The 25,476-nt window shown below is 43.5% G+C and overlaps 1 protein-coding gene across 1 annotated transcript in view; it reads right to left on the minus strand.

The window, feature by feature from the left end:
- Positions 1 to 25,476, minus strand: part of LOC141147518 (kinesin-like protein KIF13A) — a 39,863-nt gene that overhangs the window by 4,854 nt on the left and 9,533 nt on the right. Inside the window, exons 3-5 of the mRNA XM_073634752.1 lie at positions 14,620 to 14,978; positions 10,128 to 10,251; positions 9,017 to 9,087 (exon numbers count right to left, since the gene is read on the minus strand). Of these exons, the coding sequence (XP_073490853.1) occupies positions 9,017 to 9,087; positions 10,128 to 10,251; positions 14,620 to 14,978 (554 nt within the window). The remainder of the gene's footprint in view (positions 1 to 9,016; positions 9,088 to 10,127; positions 10,252 to 14,619; positions 14,979 to 25,476) is intronic.

A 25,476-nucleotide genomic window follows, 5' to 3' on the forward strand; every position in this document is an offset into this window, starting at 1 on the left:
ATCGCCCCCCAATCACCCCCCCGTCACAAACTGACACCAAGCAGTTTTTTTTTTTTCTGATTACTGCATAGTGTCAGTTTGTGACAGTTAGAAGTGTTAAGACAGTGAGTGTTAGCCCCCTGTAGGTCTAGGGTACCACCCCAACCCCCCTAATAAAGTTTTAACCCCTTGATCACCCCCCGTCACCAGTGTCACTAAGCGATCATTTTTCTGATCGCTGTATTAGGGTTGCTGGTGACGCTAGTTAGGGAGGTAAATAATTAGGTTCGCCGTCAGCGTTTTATAGTGACAGGGACCCCCATATACTACCTAATAAATGTTTTAACCCCTTGATGGCCCCCTAGTTAACCCTTTCACCACTGATCACCGTATAACCGTTACGGGTGACGCTGGTTAGTTCGTTTATTTTTTATAGTGTCAGGGCACCCGCCGTTTATTACCAAATAAAGGTTTAGCCCCCTGATTGCCCGGCGGTGATATGTGTCGCCCCAGGCAGCGTCAGATTAGCGCCAGTACCGCTAACACCCACGCACGCAGCATACGCCTCCCTTAGTGGTATAGTATCTGAACGGATCAATATCTGATCAGATCTATACTGGCGTCCCCAGCAATTTAGTGTTCCCAAAAACGCAGTGTTAGCGGGATCAGCCCAGATACCTGCTAGCACCTGCGTTTTGTGCCTCCGCCCGGCCCAGCCCAGCCCACCCAAGTGCAGTATCGATCGATCACTGTCACTTACAAAACACTAAACACATAACTGCAGCGTTCAGAGTCAGGCCTGATCCCTGCGATCGCTAACAGTTTTCTTGGTAACGTTTTGGTGAACTGGCAAGCACCAGCCCCAGGCAGCGTCAGGTTAGTGCCAGTACCGCTAACACCCACGCACGCACCGTACACCTCCCTTAGTGGTATAGTATCTGAACGGATCAATATCTGATCAGATCTATACTGGCGTCCCCAGCAATTTAGTGTTCCCAAAAACGCAGTGTTAGCGGGATCAGTCCAGATACCTGCTAGCACCTGCGTTTTGCCCCTCCGCCCGGCCCAGCCCAGCCCACCCAAGTGCAGTATCGATCGATCACTGTCACTTACAAAACACTAAACACATAACTGCAGCGTTCGCAGAGTCAGGCCTGATCCCTGCGATCGCTAGCAGATTTTTTGGTAGCGTTTTGGTGAACTGGCAAGCACCAGCGGCCTAGTACACCCCGGTCGTAGTCAAACCAGCACTGCAGTAACACTTGGTGACGTGGCCAGTCCCATAAGTGCAGTTCAAGCTGGTGAGGTGGCAAGCACAAGTAGTGTCCCGCTGCCTCCAAGAAGACAAACAAAGGCCCGTCGTGCCCATAGTGCCCTTCCTGCTGCATTCGCCAATCCGAATTGGGAACCCACCGCTTCTGCAGCGCCCGTACTTCCCCCATTCACATCCCCAACCAAATGCAGTCGGATGCATGAGAGGCATTTTCTTTATGTCCTCCCGAGTACCCCTACCCAATGAACCCCCCCAAAAAAGATGTTGTGTCTGCAGCAAGCGCGAATATAGGCGTGACACCCGCTATTATTGTCCCTCCTGTCCTGACAATCCTGGTCTTTGCATTGGTGAATGTTTTGAACGCTACCATTCACTAGTTGAGTATTAGCGTAGGGTACAGCATTGCACAGACTAGGCACACTTTCACAGGGTCTCCCAAGATGCCATCGCATTTTGAGAGACCCGAACCTGGAACCGGTTACAGTTATAAAAGTTACAGTTACAAAAAAAAAGTGTAAAAAAATAAAAAAAACACAAACAAAAATATAAAATAAAAAAAAATAGTTGTCGTTTTATTGTTCTCTCTCTCTCTCTCTCTCTCTATTCTCTCTATTGTTCTGCTCTTTTTTACTGTATTCTATTCTGCAATGTTTTATTGTTATTATGTTTTATCACGTTTGCTTTTCAGGTATGCAATTTTTTATACTTTACCGTTTACTGTGCTTTATTGTTAACCATTATTTTGTCTTCAGGTACGCCATTCACGACTCTGAGTGGTTATACAGAATGATGCCTGCAGGTTTAGGTATCATCTTGGTATCATTCTTTTCAGCCAGCGGTCGGCTTTCATGTAAAAGCAATCCTTGCAGCTAATTAGCCTCTAGACTGCTTTTACAAGCAGTGGGAGGGAATGCCCCCCCCCCAACGTCTTCTTTGTTTTTCTCTGGCTCTCCTGTCTCAACAGGGAACCTGAGAATGCAGCCGGTGATTCAGCCAGCTGACCATAGAGCTGATCAGAGACCAGAGTGGCTCCAAACATCTCTATGGCCTAAGAAACCGGAAGCTACGAGCATTTTATGACTTAGATTTCGCCGGATGTAAATAGCGCCATTGGGAAATATCACACCGATCACACCGATCTTGGTGTGGTCAGATGCTTTGAGGGCAGAGGAGAAATCTAGGGTCTAATAGACCCCAATTTTTTCAAAAAAGAGTACCTGTCACTACCTATTGCTATCATAGGGGATATTTACATTCCCTGAGATAACAATAAAAATGATTTAAAAAAAAAAAAAATGAATGGAACAGTTTAAAAATAATAATAATAAAGAAAAAAATAAAAATAAAAAAATTAAAGCACCCCTGTCCTCCCTGCTCTCGCGCTAAGGCGAACGCAAGCGCCGGTCTGGCGTCAAATGTAAAAAGCAATTGCACCATGCATGTGAGGTATCACCGCAAAGGTCAGATCGAGGGCAGTAATTTTAGCAGTAGACCTCCTCTGTAAATCTAAAGTGGTAACCTGTAAAGGCTTTTAAAAATGTATTTAGTTTGTCGCCACTGCACGTTTGTGCGCAATTTTAAAACATGTCATGTTTGGTATCCATGTACTCGGCCTAAGATCATATTTTTTATTTCATCAAACATTTGGGCAATATAGTGTGTTTTAGTGCATTAAAATTTAAAAAAGTGTGTTTTTTCCCCAAAAAATGCGGTTGAAAAATCGCTGCGCAAATGCTGTGTGAAAAAAAAAATGAAACACCCACCATTTTAATCTGTAGGGCATTTGCTTTAAAGGAAATATATAATGTTTGGGGGTTCAAAGTAATTTTCTTGCAAAAAAAAATTATTTTTTGTATGTATTTAAAAAGTGTCAGAAAGGGCTTTGTCTTCAAGTGGTTAGAAGAGTGGGTGATGTGTGACATAAGCTTCTAGATGTTGTGCATAAAATGCCAGGACAGTTCAAAACCCCCCCAAATGACCCCATTTTGGAAAGTAGACACCCCAAGCTATTTGCTGAGAGGCATGTCGAGTCCATGGAATATTTTATATTGTGACACAAGTTGCGGGAAAGAGACAATTTTTTTTAATTTTTTTTTTTTTTTTTGCGCAAAGTTGTCACTAAATGATATATTGCTCAAACATGCCATGGGAATATGTGAAATTACACCCCAAAATACATTCTGCTGCTTCTCCTGAGTACGGGGATACCACATGTGTGAGACTTTTTGGGAGCCTAGCCGCGTACGGGACCCCGAAAACCAAGCACCGCCTTCAGGCTTTCTAAGGGCGTAAATTTTTGATTTCACTCTTCACTGCCTATCACAGTTTTGGAGGCCATGGAATGCCCAGGTGGCAAAAAAAACCCCCAAATGACCCCATTTTGGAAAGTAGACACCCAAAGCTATTTGCTGAGAGGTATAGTGAGTATTTTGAAGACCTCACTTTTTGTCACAAAGTTTTAAAAATTGAAAAAAGAAAAAAAAAATTTTTCTCGTCTTTCTTTATTTTCAAAAACAAATGAGAGCTGCAAAATACTCACCATGCCTCTCAGCAAATGGCTTGGGGTGTCTACTTTCCAAAATGGGGTCATTTTGGGGGGTTTGTGCCACCTGGGCATTCCATGGCCTCCGAAACTGTGATAGGCAGTGAAGAGTGAAATCAAAAATGTATACCCTTAGAAATCCTGAAGGCGGTGATTGGTTTTCGGGGCCCCGTACGCGGCTAGGCTTCCAAAAAGTCCCACACATGTGGTATCCCCATACAGGAGAAGCAGCTAAATGTATTTTGGGGTGCAATTCCACATATGTCCATGGCCTGTGTGAGCAATATATCATTTAGTGACAACTTTGTGCAAAAAAAAAAAAAAATGTGTCACTTTCCCGCAACTTGTGTCATTGTGTCAAAATATAAAACATTCCATGGACTCAACATGCCTCAAAGCAAATATCTTGGGGTGTCTACTTTCCAAAATGGGGTCATTTGGGGGGGGGGGTTTATGCCATCTGGGCATTTTATGGCCTTCAAAACTGTGATAGGTAGTGAGGAGTAAAATCAAAAATTTACGCCCTTAGAAATTCTGAAGGCAGTAATTGGTTTTCGGGGCCCCGTACGTGGCTAGGCTCCCAAAAAGTCCCACACATGTGGTATCCCCATACTCAGGAGAAGCAGCTAAATGTATTTTGGGGTGCAATTCCACATATGCCCATGGCCTGTGTGAGCAATATATCATTTAGTGACAACTTTTTGTAATTTTTTCTTTTTTTGTCATTATTCAATCACTTGGGACAAAAAAAATGAATATTCAATGGGCTCAACATGCATCTCAGCAATTTCCTTGGGGTGTCTACTTTCCAAAATGGGGTCATTTGTGGGGGTTTTGTACTGCCCTGCCATTTTAGCACCTCAAGAAACGACATAGGCAATCATAAATTAAAGGCTGTGTAAATTCCAGAAAATGTACCCTAGTTTGTAGGCGCTATAACTTTTGCGCAAACCAATAAATATACACTTATTGACATTTTTTTTACCAAAGACATGTGGCCGAATACATTTTGGCCTAAATGTATGACTAAAATTTAGTTTATTGGATTTTTTTTAGAACAAAAAGTAGAAAATATCATTTTTTTCAAAATGTTTGGTCTTTTTCCGTGTATAGCGCAAAAAATAAAAACGGCAGAGCTAATCAAATAACATCAAAAGAAAGCTCTATTTGTGGGAAGAAAAGGACGCAAATTTCGTTTGGGTACAGCATTGCATGACCGCGCAATTAGCAGTTAAAGCGACGCAGTGCCAAATTGTAAAAAGTGCTCTGGGGTAAAACCTTCCGGGGCTGAAGTGGTTAACCCTTGTCTGCCTAAAATTCCTGCTTCCTGGCTGTGAGCCAACTCACTAATTTTCATTACAAGCATTGTGTGTATGTCTACTCTCTGCATGTGCTCTGTTCTATCCCCACTTCCATCACAATACAGTGTGTGTGTGTATATATATATATATATATATATATATATATATATATATATATATATATATATATATATATATATATACACACACACACACATACAGACACACATACTGTATGTATAGTATTTGGATTTGAGCACAGACACATCTTATTTTTATTGCATAGTGCAGGTCAGTGACCAGACCTGTAGCTCTCCTACAACTTGTGTTTATCTGCCCCATATTGACTGTATACCTACTGAATTATTCTATGAGCAAGTAATTATGTTGTATTTTGCAGAATAGAGGAGCGAATGACCAGAGAGGTATTACATAGACACAGTCAGCCAATGTTTTATGCAAAGTTTGTTAGAAAGGTTGCATTGTGCAGAAGGTTCATTCAGAATTTTCAGTTTTAAGACCCCCCAATCATGTTATTTAAAGAATGCTTGTATTTTTAATGTTTTACTTTAAGCCCCATTAAAATAGCTACTTGATATCTGTAAGACATTTCTTGTATTGGTACATGCCACTCCCCCCCCCCCCCCACACACACACACACACACACACACACACACACACACACATACACCATGGCAGTGCCCAGCTTCCTGTGCCCTTTGTTTTCCAATACCTTGCGTTATTAGCCTTCAAAATGGGGGAAATTGATTTTCAAGATACACCTCCTATTGACTTTAGTGAGGTTTGCATTACAGTTTAAAATAAGATTTTCTGCCCTTTGTTAATAGCAACTGAAACCAAGCATGAAAGGGTGTTTCTGACTTGGGAAGGGAATGAAGTCAGGGACCATGTTCCTCTAGGCATAATTTAAATGGATGGGATAAAGACTAAGAGAGAGTAAGGATTGTCCTATACCCTGGTGTGAAATGCTAAATGGCAAAGTGCACCAGCCTACGGAGAGCACCTGTTGTAATTACGAATTCCTGCTGTAATAGGGAGGGAAACTAGGCCAATTTAGTAATTGCATATAATATAAAGCATAGAGAGTAAACCCTAACCAATTACAGTTGCTATGCTAGCATATCAGGGAAATACATAACAAAGACCTACACAACTTTAAATCCAGCATCAGCAACATTAATTTATAACGCACAATACAGGGGCGGACTGACAACACTCAGGGCCCTCGGATAAAAGAAAGCAAGGACCCCCTGTCAGGCTCCGCCCATGACCCACCCTGACCCTGCCCATGGCCCACCCCTGACCCTGCCCCATTTTGCACAAAGTACAACTTCTGCCTTTTCTCAAATGGGACCTGGAGGGTCGCTAACAGAGACTCTCTAATGGACAGAGAGAGAGACCTCCTCCAGGACTCATTAGAGACTTCCTAGGAGTATAATGGGACCTGGAGGGGGGCCTCTTTCTAACAGTGTACAGTGAACACCTTCATTCACTCTGGTCCTCACAGGACCCCCTCCTTGTGCCATAACTCTCACCCCTGCCCCAACTTCTCACAAAGTAGGAATAAAATTGGCATTGTGTAGCGCTCCTCTTACCTTAACTATGGGTACTGTAGCTGTGGCTGGCTCCCGAGTCCTCTGTGGGTGGCTGACTGGCACCCTGCTGTGGCTGGCTGGCTCCCGGGTGTGAGTGGGTCACCATGGATGGCTGGCTGGCACCCTGGCCCTTCTGTACATGGGTCACTGTGGGTGGTTGGCTGATTGGCACTGCTGTGGGTGGGTCACTGGCTTTGGTGGATAGCTGGCTGGCACCCTGGCCCTGCTGTGGCTGGCTGGCTATTCCGCCATTCCAGACACTGTTTGGCGAGGCGAGGGACTTCGAGGGAGGCCGCTGCCTTTGCCCTATCTGGGACAGTAGAACTAAAAGGTTTCCAGCAGGCCCAGTGCGCGGAGGCATGTGGCTGAACACATAATGACATTGTGAGCATGTGTGCGGGTCCTCTCTGTGTTCATTCGAGAGTCTATGTTAGGAATAGCCCCCCCTCAGTGCCCATAAATGCAGCCTCATCAGTGCCCATCAGCTCAGCTTCATCAGTGCCCATCAATGCAGCATCAACAGTGCCCATCAGCACAGCCACATTAGTGCCCATCAATGCAACCTCACCAGTTCCTATCAGTGCAGCCTGATCAACGTCCATCAATGCAGCCTCACCAGTGCCCATCAATGCAGCCTCACTAATACCCATTAACCTCCCTGGTGGTATAATTATGTCAGATTTTTGAATCTCAAAGTGGTACATTGTTTTGCATAGAAATTTGGCATTTTATATTGTAGGCCTTTAACTCTTAGTAATAACTCATTTAAATCTGTCCAAACAAGAGTCCAGTAGACATCCCGGGTATGATAAAGTTTGGAAACACGAAATCATAAAATATAATACATTTTGACGTAAAGGGACACTTTTTGGTTGCCATGGACATTCTCAAGTTTCCAGGCAGAAAGAACAGTATATATAATATAAAAGTGCATGCAGTGCACTGGACAAAGCATTAGGGACAAAAGGGATGTAAAATGATTTGATACAGTAATATAATCTTACAAATTACAGTGTACTGTAAGTGTTATGTTTTTTGTATTTGCCGCCAGGCTCCGCTCCCATGTGTTGCGATGCTCGCAGGGAATGGAGCCTGGCACACAGAGCATTGGGCGGATGATCTGGCGGAGAACACAGCGGGGGGACATTGCAGGATCCTGGTGACAAGCCACACTCAGGAATACCACCAGGGAGGTTAATTCAGCCTCATCAGTGGCCATCAATGCGCCTCACCAGCGCCCATCAATGCAGCCTCACCAGCGCCCATCAATGCAGCCTCACCAGCACCCATCAATGCAGCCCCACCAGCACCCATCAATGCAGCCTGATCAGTGTCCCCCCAGCACAGCCTCACCAATGCATGGGGGTTAGAGATCACACAGTTAGCTGGATCACACAGTGTGGGGATCTCCTGCATATCCAGTGACCACTGTCATCAGATGTTCCACCTCCTCCACCTCAGATATACATCACACATCCTGGCATTGGACCAGTGTGACGTCTATCAAAAAAGCCAGTGAAGGAGGCGGGACATCCGATGACAGCGGTCGCCAGATACGCGAGAGATCCCCATGCTGTGTGATCCAGCAGCGCTCATTCTCCACCCTTACCCTCTGAGGTAGTGCTGGGACATGGGGAGACCCAAAAAGATGGTCGCCAGGGGACCGTGGCCACAAATGTTTTGTCCCTGGGCCCCGGCCCTGAGAGTTCAAGTAAGTGGTGCTGTCAGGGTGCCTTCAGTGGCTGGACCCTCGGACCATGGCCGAATGGACCGTCTGGTCAGTAGGCTCCTGGCACCGTACAATCAAATATACAAAATGTTGTTTTATTACAAAAGATTAAAACATTAACAAAATTCATAAATGTATTCAATTCTATAACACATAGTCACTATACCATATAAGTAGGCACTGCTGTGCCACACATTTCACAGAGCCTGCCTTCTGAGAGGAGGAGTCAGTACAGGAATTACTGATTGCAGGCAGCAAGGTATCATGGGATATGTAGTCCTTAGAAATGGGAGAAGCTGCAAAACATGCTGGGAACCCAGGAAGTTGTGGAAAGAGATGGCCAGCAAACAGGCAGCCCTCCCAGCATGAAAAGAGTTTTTCTAAATAAGTCTATATCGAGTTGTCATTAACAAATTATTATTTGTACTGTTATTACAATGCTGAGTTTATAAAATGAAAATTTTTGCTGTGACCAGAGATCTCCTCTAATGTTGCTGGATTTAAAGTCCTGTGGGGTCTTTGTTGTGTTTTATCAGTTTAGTAAATGGTCACATTTCTTCTGCTCAGACACCATACCTGTTAGTTTTCTTGCCGTATCCAACATAATCCTATATTCTTCCTTTTCCTTATCATATATACATCCTGCCCTGCACGAGAAAGTAAAGCAATGCATGTGGATATTTTTTTAAATAAAAGATCACAAGTAACATACTGTACAAATACTAAATACTGTACAAATACTAATATATGTACATCAGTAGAGCATTATAGTTGTATTAAACCCAAAAGTAAACATTTATTATATTGCGGCTTACCAATCATTAGATGTGATGGTTGCATTTGTTTTCTTTCTTAGGCTTTTTTTTCCTTCTATTTTCCTCTGGTGATCCTGTCAGTAAGTTTGTTGTTTCTCAACACAACAAGCTCTTTTGCAGTTATAGGGATGAGACAAACCATTTACCACTGACTGTGGTGATTAAATTGATCAGCTTTATTCATTTATATAAAACACACGTCAAAATGAAAAAGAAAACTAAAAACTGTTTGCTGTGACTGATCATAAAGTATTACCTGGAGTTTGGCTTCAATTTGTTAGTGTAGTTAAATTGGCTAGTCCATCTAACCCTCCCCTCCCCCCAGACTGACAATGTTATTATCCAAATGTACCCCCTCAGCTCCTTCCTCCAGAGTGTGGGGTTTTGTAATACAGGAGGTGTGTTACTGGCCAGATCACCAGATGAAAACATCTTAAAAAAAAAAAAAGAAAGAAAACCAGAAAAACAATGCAGCGCCACAGCGAATGATTGGTAAGCTGCAATATGTTACATTTTTGGTTTTGGGTTTAATACCGCTTTAATATCTCTAGGCTGTTCCTGAGCCTTGCATTTTTTTCCCTGAACTGTGTATTATGTAAAATATCAATTAGCCAATTGATACACAAATAAATTATTTCATCTTTTAAATATATTTTCCAATCTTTGAGACTCGTACAATGCTTGCACAGTTGCTCAGTTTCCTGAATTGTACATTTCCCCCACAGATCTGCATACAGATATCAGAGCAAATGAAAAATATTATCCATTCTCTACTACTGATCATTCCTGTCTATTATTTTAGGGAAATATCTCAGCAAAATAAATAAATATTATTTCTTACATGGGAATCTACTTTTATAGTTCTTACTTACTTTTGTACTAAGACTGGAACAATGAAATCTGTATTTTTTTCCATGTTTCGGTCCAATATTCTATTCAAATATGTCTCATAGTTATAAAACCATTCAACAGGTTCATTAAGAGGTAACAAATTCCCTAGAAAGCAAAACATTATTTATTTGTAACAACTGATCCTGAAAAATATACATTTTTAAAATCAATCTCTGTAAATTACAGAGGAGATCACAAGCGAAAACACAGTTGCATTGCACACAAGGAACACACAGGCAGGAGACTAGAACACAGGCAGGAGCCTAGAACACAGGCAGGAGCCTAGAGCACAGGCAGGAGCCTAGAACACAGGCAGGAGCCTAGAACACAGGCAGGAGCCTAGAACACAGGCAGGAGCCTAGAACACAGGCAGGAGCCTAGAACACAGGCATGAGCAAAGCCCCAAAAGATGAGCAAAGCATGCAAATAGAAGCATAGCACACAGGCAGGAGCATAGAACACACTCAGGGGTAAAGCGCACAGGCAAGAATACAACTCACAGTCAGGAACAGAGCACACAGTCAGCAACACAACTCACAGTCAGCAACACAACTCACAGTCAGCAACACAACTCACAGTCAGCAACACAACTCACAGTCAGCAACACAACTCACAGTCAGCAACACAACTCACAGTCAGCAACACAACTCACAGTCAGCAACACAACTCACAGTCAGCAACACAACTCACAGTCGGGAACACAACACACAGTCGGGAACACAACTCACAGTCGGGAACACAACTCACAGTCAGGAACACAACTCACAGTCAGGAACACAACTCACAGTCAGGAACACAACTCACAGTCGGGAACACAACACACAGTCGGGAACACAACACACAGTCGGGAACACAACTCACAGTCGGGAACACAACTCACAGTCAGGAACACAACTCACAGTCAGGAACACAACTCACAGTCAGGAACACAACTCACAGTCGGAAACATAGCTCACACTCGGGATAAGAGTACAAAGAGAAAAGAGAACAGGGAAGCACACAATCTTGTGCAGTTAAACACTTTGATAAAAGGAAATAAAATTGAGATAGATTTCACTCACATGTTTCTGTTGGGGAAGGAACTTTGTACTCAGCCTCATATCCATAAGAGGACAATGTCACTATGGCCAGGGCAGCCGGCAGATCCAAACTAGATCATTCTGTAAATTCTGACTGGCTGGAGAAAGAAGGGGACTCACTCCTATGCACAGAGCAGTACTCCATGATAGAGCCCATATCATACAGACCATGTGTATGGTCCTATATATGTACAGATGCACTCCCTCTGACATATAGCAGTGGGTTGCAAAGGCAATGCATTTCAGAGCCCCCCCCGTTTCTCAAGCCTGCAGGTGCAGTGCACAACACAACCTTAAATTGGGATCATTCAATGGCACTGCTCACAGTAGTTAACCCCTACACTGGCACAAGTCCTGTGTCAAGCATACATCTAGTAGGTATAACATGCCTGGTGATGACTGGAATGTTATGGAGGCCTCTCTTGCACCTCCAGCCCAACACTCCTGAAGGTGGAGACAGAGTGTGAGGGCAAGGAGTGTTCTATGGGAGGAAGGCTATCCTGCTCAAATAGAAGGATGCAAAGACCCCAGACATAAACTTCTGGAAGGGCCTGGTGAACTCCATGATGCCTTACTATAAAACCACTTATAGGGCCAGGGGATGCGGGAAGAAATTTGACAAGGTGTGGCAGGCGTGGTACAATTCTGACAACACCGTGGGTTGAAGGGAGGAGACTCCTTTGGCATTAAGTCATATCATGGTGGAGCCAGTGTCCCATTGTAAGGGCACGGACTATGTTTGAGAAGGTACAGTGCAAAACGACTGTTTAGCAATATGGAGTTTGAGACCTATAATATAGAACACTCCGTTCAATGGTAAATAAGATATAGCATTAGCACCTGGAAAGGAAACACTGGATATAATTAAGAATTACTTTATCTGTGACAGCATGAGGAGAGGGGAGAGGCAGTAACTGGTGTGAAAGGGGACATCTGCATTGATAATCAGGGCACAGATCACCAGTGTCCTGATGATCTGTGCAGCTCAACAGTGCCCATCAGTGCTGCATCATCAGAGCACATCCGTAAAGAAAAAAAAAAATTACGTTTGCTAAATTTTATAACAGAAACTAAGAAAAACTTTTTTTTTTTTTCAAAATCGTTGTTCTTTTTTTGTTTGTTTAACAAAAAAATAGAAAACCCAGAGGTTATTAAATACCACGAAAGAAAGCTCTATTTGTGTGAAAAAAATCCAAAACTTCATATAGGTGCCCAGTAGGCAAGTGGTTAAGTAACTTCAGACCAGGCATGGAAACATTTCAAAAGCTTTACTGGGATGGTGCAGCATGATGAGAAACACAAGATAACAGTTCAACACTAAATCCTGATACACACGGTACGATTGTTGGCCAACCGAGCGTCTAATTTTTGTCAAAAGGGCGTGTACCAGGACCTTGTCTTGCATACTAACTTTACACAAATTGTCGGTCGACAACACAAATTTAGTGATGTACTACGAGGAATTTCAGCTCTTGAGCGCCACCCTTTGGGCCCCTTCTACTAATTTTGTGTTTGATGAGCATTGATTCTGAGCATGCGTGTTTGTATTTTCGACTTTTGTGTGACGGACTTGTATACTGACCATCCTAAAATCTGACGTGGAGCCGCTGTCTGCCGAAAATTTACTAGCCTGCCATCCAACATTTGTTGGCCGAAAGTTGGACAACGATTCTCAAAAGGAGCGTACTAAAGGTTGGATTTTAGGACAACAGTCTGTCAACAGACAATCCCCTGCCAACAATCATACCGTGTGAACAAAGCTTTAGCGTAGTCTTTTCCTAACATCCCTAGTCCCAAACTACAGGCGTGTGTCTGCCACCGCATACCTGCTTAGGAATAAGTCAATTGCTGACATCTTCTGGGAGGACTGCAAGCCCCAGCAATCTCCCAACATGTGGAAAGCTGCAGTACACAGTGTTGTAGCAACTTTGCTGGAATCAGGAGCAGAAACACTCTCCCTTTTCTTTCTGGATGTCTGTGTGTTTCTTTCCCATGCAGCAGGCTGTGTTTTGTGGGACTACAGGGCTCAGCAGCCCCAGGCATGTTGACAGACTTTCTGCAGGAGAGCTCCACTGAGGAGAGATGGGAGAGAAGATACCTAAAGCAGGGGTGAGCAGAGCCCCTATGGGTTGTTGGTGTGCTGGAGGATTGGGTTACATAGCAGCTGTCAGCCTGTACTTACACCCACATGGCTGGAACTCTCTGAGCACGGCATATAAACAAAAAAGTCAGTGCTACTACCCATACATCACATAGAAAGCAGAGATCCCGGGTGCTCGATCCACAGTCGCTGGCTGAGTAGGGAAATGAGGAAAAGATGATCCGCACTCCGGTGATTGCTCTTAAAAAGTGTAATATTTATTGACAAGCCACAGTGACCAAAGGCAAATGAGAACAGTTGACGCATTTCAGCCTATAAGGCCTTAGTCATAACCACATTACAGACATGAAACTTTGAAATAAATAGTAGCTCTGAGAATCACTGGCTCCACCCATTAATTGTCTTAATTGACTACAGGCCATTATCCAAAAAAGGGCAATCAGCTATACCGCATATTGGGTGATCCATATGTATGCCACTATTTCTCACACAAATTATAGTGATAATAAGTACATGTGTGCACACACTCGTGCATGCACTCATGCACATATACATGATTAAAACACACTATGAGTTACAAAAAACATTAAATACAAAAAGTAAAAAATAAAAATAATAATCCAGGTATGTGAAAAAAGACACCAGAGGAGGAAAAGAGAGAAAGAGAGAGGAGGCTCTGGGGAGAGGCATGCTTAATGCAACTGAAAATCCAGATCTGAGCACAACCCCCTCCTAATTTATAACCACAGGGGTGAACACAGAGCAGCAGCAGCAGCCCATAAAGTGAAAAGTTAACCCTTTCCCTCCCTGCTGTGAAACAGCTAACTAGGAATTTCCAACCTGCTTACAAACTCACAAGGGACCTTTTCCTTGCATGTCCCCCTCGGATCTACAGAGACTGCAATTCCAAGTGCACTTGTAGTGCAAAATGCATTAGCCTTTGGTAAATAACCCCCTATATTACAAAAAAATATGTGTTGATCCTGACAGAAATCCAATGTCTTGTGCACTAAAATAAAATATAGGTGCTATGTTTTTAATCCAAATCAATAGAGAAGACAAGTGTGACAACACTTCTCCATAGATAAAGTACATTGAGTAGACGTTGTCACCTAAGGATGGGAAATTTGTTACTGGTGGGATCACCATATAAAAATAAAGGGAAAAAAATACTTGACAAGAAAACTATTACAAGCACCAAGCCTAAGCACTGATTATCTGCACAATATTACATTGTATTCTTGGGTTCAGATACACTTTAAATGTACTGCACAGTTGTAAAAATGTACTTACCGAGCTGTGCATAAATCTCCACAGTCTCACGATCACACAATGTCAGCATTCCACGGTTATCAACTATTGTTATGGTCTCTGTGAGCTGATAGGTAGTTCTATATTGGGTTTCTCCACTAAATCCTCCTAATGCTTTTGCCCAATTTTCAAACTGTTTATTTTCTCCAAGAGCATATATACAAGAGTTGATGAAAGCTGACTTGCCATTGCCCACCAAACCAAACAGCTGCAGCAGAACCCGATTATAGCCCTGATTACCCAATTTGCAGTCATTGAAGCTGAAATTTTTGATTAATTCTCTGCTCTTATCAATGTAGGAGCCTGTTGTGCTCTGTTTTGGATCTGGCACTGTGGCAAATCTGTAATAGAAGAATACAATATTTATTTGTATTTGTGATTGGCAGATGAATTCAGAAACCTATCAGTGTTGATAACAGTTTGTTACTTTTTTAACTACTTATTGACCAGCCACCACAGTTGTACTGCAGCAGGTTGGCACGGCTGCGTGAATCGCTGTCATGGTACGTCGGCTTATTAAATCGATATGGCAAGAGTGCGCTCGCCACCCCCTCAGTGTAACCCCGGAGTTGATGCACGTGCCCGGTGCCTGCGATGTCTACCGGGCACCCGTGATCGCTCCTGACTTGGGATAAGTCGAACACCCCCCAGTTCGATTCGCACCAGAACCTGCGAACGAACCAAAAATTTGCACGAACGTTAGAACCCCATTGATGTCTATGGGACTCGAACGTTTGAAATCAAAAGTGCTAATTTTAAAGGCTAATTTGCATGGTATTGTCCTAAAAAGGGTTTGGAGGACCTGGGTCCTGCCCCAGGGGACATGTATCAATGCAAAAAAAGTTTTAAAAACGGCTGTTTTTTCAGGAGCAGTGATTTTAATAATGCTTAAAGTAAAAAAAAAAAAAAAAGTGAAATATTCCTTTAAATATCGTACCTGGGGGGTGTCTATAGTATGCCTGTAAAGTGGCGCGTGTTTCCCGTGTTTAGAACAGTCCCTACACAAAAATGACATTTTTAAAGGAATAAGACCCCATTCACACCGAGGGCATTTTGCAGGCGCTATAGCGTTAAAAATAGCGCCTGCAATCTGCCCTCAAACAGCTGCAGCATTGTCTGCAGTGTGAAAGCCCGAGGGCTTTCACACCGGAGCGCTGCACTGGCAGGACGTCAGGAAAAGTCCTGTCAGCAGCTTCTTTGGAGCGGTGAAGGAGCAGTGTGTTTACCGCTCCTCCACCGCTGCTCCCCATTGAAATCAATGGGGCAGCGCTGGATACCGCCGGCAAAACGCCGCTATTGCGGCGCATTGCGGGCGGTTTTAACCCTTTCTCGGCCGCTAGCGGGGGGTAAAAGTGCCCCGCTAGCAGCCGAAATGCTCCGCTAATCCGACGGTAAAACGCCGCTAAAAATAGCGGCGTTTTACTGCCGCCGATATGGGCGGCTCGGTGTGAAAGGGCTCTAAAAGTCATTTAAAACTGCTTGCGACTTTAATGTAATGTCGGGTCCTGTCAATATGGATGAAAATCAGTGAGACAAATGGCATGGGTACCCCCCAGTCCATTACCAGGCCCTTTGGGTCTTGTATGGATATTAAGGGGAACCCCGCACCCAAATTAAAATAAGGAAAGGTGTGGGGCCACCAGGCCCTATATACTCTGAACAGCAGTATACAGGCGGTGCAAACAAGACAGGGACTGTAGGTTTGTTGTTAAGTAGAATCTGTTTGTAATTTTGAACGGGTACATTTTTAACGTGTTTAGCTCCAGCCAAAAAATCTATTTTAAGCTTTTTGGAAAACATAGGGAAGGGTTATCACCCCTGTGACATTTGTTTTGCTGTCTGTGCTCCTCTTCAGAAGATTTCACCTCACTTTCTGTCCCAATGACAAATGTTTTTAGAAAATTTGGGGTCTTTTGTGAAACAAGGATTGGTGATAATCATCAGTGGAAAGGAGAAACGTTTTTCCCATATTAACTGTTACAGGAGAGAATTTCCCTTCCTAGGGGTACATTTCATATCACTTCCTGTTGTCTCCTTCCATTTGCAAGTAGGAGTCATTTGTAAGTTGGATGTTTTAAATTAGGGGACTGCCCTATATACTCTGCTGAAATTGTGGCCTTAGGTGTTGGTGTTGCCACAACACTGTAAGCCCTCACAGGGCCCTGCTGTGAAATATTAGATCAAGAATTGTAATTACATGCCCCTGTATAACAGGGGCTGAAAAATTGGGCCTTAGGCACTGGTGCTGGTGCCGCAACACTGCAACCCCTCACAGATACTCTAGTTGGAGCGCAGGAACAAGCCCTGCTGCAAAGTATTGCATCAAAAATTGTAATTACACACCCCTGTTAAACAGGGGCTGAAAAATTGGGCCTTAGCCACTGGTGGCGGCACCCAGAACCAAAACTGTTCTTACAAGCTATCAGCATGATCATTGAGGAGGAAGAGGATAATCACTCAGCATAACAGGATAGTCACTCAGCATCAGCATATGCAGTCTTGAAGGGATCTGAGATTTCAAAAAAAATTATTCAGTTACATCAGCATCAGGTGCTTGGTAGCTGGAGGTGATCCAAGACTTATTCATTTTTATGAAGGTCAGTCGATTGACCAAGTCGGTGGACAGACGCACCCTGTGATCGGTTACAAAGCCTCCAGCAGCACTGAATGTGCGTTCCTGAAAGAATGCTGGATACAGGACAGGCCAGTAGCTCAATTGCATACTGTGCAAGCTCTGGCCAGTGATTCATCCTCAAGACCCAGTAACCCAGAGGATTTTTGGTGGGAAAGGTGTCCAAGTCAGATCTTTCCCCCAGGTACTCCTGTACCATGTAAAACAGACGCTGGCTATGGTTGCTGGAACCGATCATACCTTGGGGCTGCGGACTAAAAAATTGTGCATTGGAAAGGGTACGGTCCGGAGGAACGCTCTTGGGTCAGATCCTTGGATGTACATGCCCCTGTCTTTCTCCGTGATTACCATAGATGTTTTCCCCTCAAGCCTGGTGGTCCTCCGAGGGGGAGGGGTCATTGAGGAGGGGGTACTGTCAGGGCTGGGCTCAGCACTTCCTTCTCTGAGCTGGCTGCTTAGCTGTCCGCTAATTGCCAGCTCCTATCTCCCCACAGTTGATGATATCCTGCTCGTCAGTCCTGCCTACTTAGCCATCCAGTGCAGAGGATCTCGGCCTTCGCCTTGGTCAACATCACAGAAACTTTCTCCTGCGATCCTGTTCAAGACTTGCTTTGACATCCCTTCTGGCTCCAGATCCTGCTTGCTGTTCCACTACATTGATCCCTGACTTCTGGCTTGGCTGACTACCCATTCCGGTTACTGAACTTATGTGCTATGTTTTGATTATGTTTGTTCTTTTTATTTTTATTATTAAACAAGTGTGATTTAACTGTACTTCTGTCTCGGCCTGATTTCATGGTTTCTGACAATGTGTCATAAGAGGGCCAATCAGAGCTGCAGAGCTGGAGGTGTGCTCCGTGTGTCTGTGTAAATCCAGGAAGTGAACAGGCAGCAGCTTCAGCCAGACTCAGTGGAGGGAGATTTCTGAAGCATATTTGGCAAGTACAGAATAACAGTATACATAAAATAAACTGCAAAGTGGTTGGAGGGAAGTTTCATAATGGCAAAGATTTTTTTTTTTTTATTCAGTACTTTTTTTATTCTTTTCATAGCAGTACAAGTTATACATTTCTCCATACATTTTATTCCAGATACATAATCTTGCTTCTAACATTCACCCGCCCCCCCCCCAAAAAAAAAAGAAGGGGGCAAATCCCAACGACAACAAAAATAGATTTCCTCCCCCTGCTGTATCTCCCCCCCCCCCTCGACCCCAAAAGCCCCCCCCTCCTCCCATCCTCTACCCAAACCCAACATTGTCCCTCTCCCATATTGATTCATCTTTTATTTTCATTGTCCCAGGCCTCTACCCAGCTTTTCCAGATAGCGTCAAATTTATCTTGGCTCCCTCTATGTGTATAAATAAATTCCTCCTTTATTATGGTTTCTTTTATTTGTGTTCTCCATTCTTTGACCGTTGGGGGGTATATAGATATCCACTTCTGAGCGATTAGCTTTCGTGCCTGAAACAAGCCTCTCGTCATTGCGGTATGGGTATGTTTTGAAATATTTGGTTCCTCCACTATATTTAATAAACATAGATTTGGGTCTAGTGAAATTTCTATACCTAATGCGCTATTTATGTTTTTAATTATATCCTGCCAGTAACGATGGAGTTTGGGGCATTTCCACAACATGTGTATTAGATTAGCCGGTGCACCACTGCATCAGGGGCATAAGGGGGATTCCCTGCGTTTCCATTTAAATAGTTTTTCGGGGGTATAGTATGATCTATGTGTAATAAAAAGTTGTGTTAATTTTTTGAGTAGCTGACAGAGATACCTTTGGGATCACAGACAAGACCTCCGACCACTGAGCGTCAGTCAGTGCTCCCAGGTCTCGTTCCCACTGCGACCTAGCCGGCACCACTACCGTTTCCTTAAATTTACACTGCAATATCTCATATATTTCAGAGATAAGTTCCTTCTTTTGATCCCTTTTCTTCAACAATATTGTTATTTTAGAGACATTAAGCTTAAATACAGATGTACGGGCCTAGACATGAAAAGCATGTCTAAGCTGGAGATACTGAAAGAACCTCTGTCTTGGAATCCCGAATTCCTCAGATATTTGCGCAAATGATTTTATCTTATCGTTCCAAAACAGTTGTTCCACATATCTCAGCCCCTGAGTTTGCCAAAGCCCAAATCCCTCCAATCTCTGCACTTCCTCATAGTTTGCGTTATTCCATATTGGTGTATAGGAAGTATAACCTGTAATGCTAGTAATCTTTTTTATTTCTCGCCATACCTTACTGAATAGCTCACCTGTCATGAATTTCTTATCTTTTTGAAAGGTTTTTGTCTCTAGTAGGGACATCATTGAATATCCCTTACCCAGTGGAAGTAATAACCCCTGTATGGGATCATTCTCATCTACCTCTGTCCAGCCAAAAAATTGCTGGGTTTGTGAAGCCAAAAAATAATTTTTTGGATGTGGGATAGAGAGTCCCCCCTCATCTTTAGCCAGCATTAAGGTTGTTAATTTAATACGTGCATATTTTTTCTTCCAAATGAGTTCGCGAAAGAGCGATTCTATCCAATCTACCAAATGTGGCTATCCACATCGGGCAGTTATGAAAAATGTACAATAATTGTGAGGCCCAAATCATCTTTATAAGATTGGCTCTGCCAATCACAGTTAATGGGAGTTTGCACCAGGTCCGACATTTATCTTTAAGCCTAGTCAATAGTGGTCTAAGGTTAAGGTCCACATAGTCTCCCACTTTTCGAGTTACCTGGATCCCTAAAAACTTAATTTTATGTTTTATTTGAATTTGTTTTGCACAGTCTGGTAATGAAATTTTGGCTTTATATAGTGGCATCAATACCGACTTCTCCCAGTTGATGCGAAACCCAGAAAACTGTCCAAATGCAGATACAAGTGTCATGAGTTCCTCTAAGGATTTTGTGGGGTCGCTCAGAAAGATTAAGGCATCATCTGCATATAAGGATATTTTGTCCTCTCTTCCTGCACGTCGGAATCCCTCTATCCCCGAAGACTGTCTAATTGCGGCGGACAATGGTTCCACCGCCAATGCAAACAGCAACGGGGATAGAGGGCAGCCTTGTCTAGTTCCCCGGGATAACGGGAAAGCTGGTGACATAGTGCCATTGATACGCAGCCTTGCCCTAGGGTCTTTATATAATAATTTTAGCCAGGTTATAAAGCCTGGACCTATACCAAAGGCAATCAATACCATCCATAGATACTCCCATTCTACCATGTCAAATGCCTTCTGGGCATCCAATGACAGAATGGCACCAGCTCCCCCGTTGTCCATTGGCAATTGCAGATTCAAAAAGAGCCTGCGAATATTTGTTGCTGCTGATCTGGAGGGGGTGAAACCTGTTTGGTCCCTATGGATCAAAGTATCAATATGTCTGGATAACCTATTTGCCAAGACCTTAGCTAGTATTTTAACATCAGATGTAAGGAGAGATATTGGGCGATAAGAACCGGGCTTTAGTGGATCTTTTATTCGGTTTTAGAATTATGATTATTATTGTTTCCATCATCGATTTAGGGAGTTCCCGTGTGACATATGCTTCATTGAGTACTTCGAGGAGTTCTGGGATCAGGATCTGACCGTATAGTTTATATATCTCCACAGGGAGTCCATCCATCCCTGGAGCTTTGTTGTTTTGAATTTGTCCCACCGCTTCCTCCAGCTCTGCCATTGTTATAGGAATATCCAAGGATTCCCTTTCTATCGGCTTGGGCATAGTTAGATTATCTAAGAATTGTTCAGTCTTTTCCTTTACATTTAAGTGTTCAGATTCATACAACTGTGAATAGAAATCTACAAATATCTTTTGGATGCCCTCTGTATCATACTTTACTGTCCCCTTTCTGTCTTCAATAGCAGCTATAGTGAATGGGCCTTCCTGGTTCCGTGTTATCATTGCTAACATATGACCCACCTGTCACAGTTAATCCCCTTTCTGTCTTCAATAGCTGCTATAGTGGATGGGCCTTCCTGGTTCCGTGTTATCATTGCTAACATATGACCCACCTGTTGAAGACAGAAAGGGGATTAACTGTGACTTTGGAGTGGACAGAACACCTGATTCGGCTAATTTAATTTTAGAAATATCTAAAATTAAATTAGCCACAAGACAGCGGGAGGAAGAGTTAACCCAGAGAGTTAAGCAAACAGAACAAGAATACACATCAGATCCCAATAGGGAGAAATTTGGAGCATGGCAGGACGCGCAGAATCTATATAAAAATCTGGTTTTAACCAAGGCAGAGAATAATAGATTCTTGCAGAACCAAAAGCACTACGAAATGGGGGAACAGGTGGGTCATATGTTAGCAATGATAACACGGAACCAGGAAGGCCCATCCACTATAGCTGCTATTGAAGACAGAAAGGGGATTAACTGTGACTTTGGAGTGGACAGAACACCTGATTCGGCCAATTTAATTTTAGAAATTATCTCCAAAAAAGCCCATTAGCAGTTGTTTTATTTGACTACTCTCTGGGATCAAGGATAGCCACTGTGGATTGACTTTCCACATTGGCCGAATCAGGTGTTCTGTCCACTCCAAAGTCACAGTTAATGGAGAGTGATCCGAGATTCCCCGTGCTTCGTACTGAATTATTTTTACTAATGGGAGAAAATGACCATTTCCCAAGGACATGTCAATTCTGGATAGTGATCCATAAGTACTTGAATAGCATGAGTATTCTTTACTAACCGGGAATCTTACTCTCCATATATCTGATAGACCCATCTCTTGTATCTGGCTGGCCCATCTTGTGACCTTTCCCCTCCCATTACTCTTTTTGTTACTTTGCCTGTCCAACTCTTCATTTAGTACATTATTAAAGTCCCCAATTATCACTGTTGGAACATCAGGCAGTTGTGCCATTTTTTCAAAAACCTTTTTTAAAACGTCGTCTTTATATGGAGGGGGAATATACACATTCACCAAGAGGATTTTTCTATCATTTATGGAGCATAATAGCATCAAATATCGACCAGCCGGATCTTTAATACACTGCTTACAGGTAAACCTAATAGCGTTCGAAATCAAAATACTCACACCACGGGAGTATATAGAATATGTAGCATGAAATTCATATTTATATTTAAATGTACAAAACATTTTGTCATCTTCATTCCCCTTATTTGTCTCCTGTAGGCAGACTATTGCGGGATTGTAGAATTCAATTAGTTCTTTTACAGCACGTCTCTTTCTACCATCCCCCAATCCTCTGACATTCCATGACATCACTTTGATTTCACTTTTCATCTTGCATCAAAAGAAGACAAGAATACAAATAGAGAGTAAGAATTTTTTGGGGCATAGCAGAGATCCCGAAGGGTTGGAGAGGATGAGAGAGAGGGGGCCAAGAGGGGTAGATGACGAGGAGGAGGAGAAAGAGTGAGAGAAAAAAAAAAAAAAGGAAAGAAACAATAAAAAATAAATAAATAAATAAATAAATAAACAAACAAACAAAAAAAAAGTCCACACACACCACCCACCCTTGTATCCCCCCTCCCCCCCCACCCTCCTTCACTACATACAATCCTACTACTTCCATCCCCCCTTCCCATCTCACTTCAATCTGTATCTGGACACTACCATTCCAAGCTGAGAGTCCCTCCCCAAAGGGGGGAGAGGGATCAGCTACACCAACATACTTCTTGTCCATACGGGACCCATACAGGGGGCCCACTGTAGCCATTTCCAACGTTACGCTAATTGCCAGCTCCTATCTCTCCACAGTTGATGATATCCTGCTCGTCAGTCCTGCCTACTTAGCCATCCAGTCGAGAGGATCTCGGCCTTCGCCTTGGTCAACATCACAGAAACTATCTCCTGCGATCCTGTTCAAGACTTGCTTTGACATCCCTTCTGGCTCCAGATCCTGCTTGCTGTTCCACTACATTGATCCCTGACTTGGTAAGGTGGATAAGTCTGGCAGCAGCATTCATGATAGACTGACCCTCTCCTCCAATCCCTACACTGGCTCCCAATCACCCAGCAAATTAAATTCAAAATACAATCTTTTTGTTATTGAGGGATCTGCCATGAACGGTCATCCTCATATATATTACACATGTTATAAGAATTAATAAATTGTATCTCATGTTGATGGTCAATTAGTCATAATTTTGCCACACAAGCTCATTCTTTGATTTGATTCTATTAAAAAAATAACAACAATATAATTTATCGAAGAACATTGCTTTGGTGATCAGTGTCAATGTAGTCATTACATTGGTGGTCAGTGCGAATTCCCTTGTTAAATTAATTGTGAGTGCTATGAACCCCATTGTCTTGATGGTCAGTGTTAGTGCCACTATTACCTTAGTGATCAGTGAAAATACTCCTATTATACTGATGATTAGTGTGAATATTCTTGTTTCATTGGAGATCAATGCCAAAGCCTCTATTACATTGGTTATAAGTGTTACAACAGGTTAGTTACGAGAGTGGAGCTCAGAATGAGAGTACATTGCAGTGGGTGTAATGCAGAGAGTCAGAATATCTTAGCCAGTGAGAACAGAGACTGCAGACCCTGAAAGACTCCCACTCCAATGTGATTCTCTTACTGGCTCTGCTGGCATTATGCTTCCAACTTTTGGTGCTTAAACTATGGTATATGACGGAAGTACTCAATCGGAGTGTGGGATGTTCCATTACAAGGCCTTCCTACAGGAATTCATAATAATAAAAAATCAAGTTAAAACCTTGGCTTTGTCAGAGATAGCCAAGCTCTCATTGTCCCCAGAGCAACCCAATTGGCTACTATTATGATAGTTTTGGCACTCATTTGCATTTTTCAATCCATAATTTTGTGTATTCAACTTTTTTCATGTTTTGCATGGCATCCATACATAAAAATATCTTAAAGTTAAACTATTAGAACACTGGAGTTTAAGAAACATTTTCAACATGCGTGCCCAGCTGCAAAGACCTGACCGAGTTACAGCATAATTTAGTAACAATTAACCACTTGCCGACCGCCTCACGCCTATATACGTGAGCAGAGCGGCACGGGCAGGCAAAATCACGTACCTGGTACGTGATTGCCTTCCCGCGGGCGGGGGGTCCGATCGGACCCCCCCCCGGGGCCAGCTGCGGTCGGCATTTGGCTGGGAGAGTTGAGAGACGAGGGGGAGGCCATCCGATCGTGGCCCCCCCCTCGCGATCGCTCCCAGCCAATGAGAAACATCCCTTGCCTCTGTATAGTACACAGAGGCAGAGGATGTGATGTCATCTCTCCTCGGTCTGGCCAGTTTCCGTTCCAGCGCCGAGGGGAGATGACATGTAAGTGCACCAACACTCACACACAACACAGTAGAACATGCCAGGCATACTTTACACCCCCGATCCCCCCCCCGATCGCCCCCCGATCCCCCCCCAATCACCCCCCCTGTCACAAACTGACACCAAGCAGGTTTTTTTTTTTTTTTTTTCCTGATTACTGCATAGTGTCAGTTTGTGACAGTTAGCAGTGGTAGGGCAGTGAGTATTACCCCCCTTTAGGTCTAGGGTACCCCCCTTACCCCCCCTAATAAAGTTTTAACCCCTTGATCACCCCCTGTCACCAGTGTCGCTAAGCGATCATTTTTCTGATCGCTGTATTAGTGTCATTGGTGGCGCTAGTTAGGAACGTAAATATTTAGGTTCGCTGTCAGCGTTTTATAGCGACAGGGACCCCCATATACTACCTAATAAATGTTTTAACCCCTTGATTGCCCCCTAGTTAACCCTTTCACCACTGATCACCGTATAACCTTTACGGGTGACGCTGGTTAGTTTGTTTATTTTTTATAGTGTCAGGGCACCCGCCGTTTATTACCGAATAAAGGTTTAGCCCCCTGATCGCCCGGCGGTGATATGCGTCGCCCCAGGCAGCGTCAGATTAGCTCCAGTACCGCGAACACCCACGCACGCACCGTACACGCACCGTACACCTCCCTTAGTGGTATAGTATCTGAACGCATCAATATCTGATCCGATCAGATCTATACTAGCGTCCCCAGCAGTTTAGGGTTCCCAAAAACGCAGTGTTAGCGGGATCAGCCCAGATACCCGCTAGCACCTGCGTTTTGCCCCTCCGCCCGGCCCAGCCCAGCCCACCCAAGTGCAGTATCGATCGATCACTGTCACTTACAAAACACTAAACGCATAACTGCAGCGTTCGCAGAGTCAGGCCTGATCCCTGCGATCGCTAACAGTTTTTT

This window comes from Aquarana catesbeiana, linkage group LG06, assembly GCF_042186555.1.
Source record: "Aquarana catesbeiana isolate 2022-GZ linkage group LG06, ASM4218655v1, whole genome shotgun sequence".
NCBI lineage: Eukaryota > Metazoa > Chordata > Amphibia > Anura > Ranidae > Aquarana > Aquarana catesbeiana.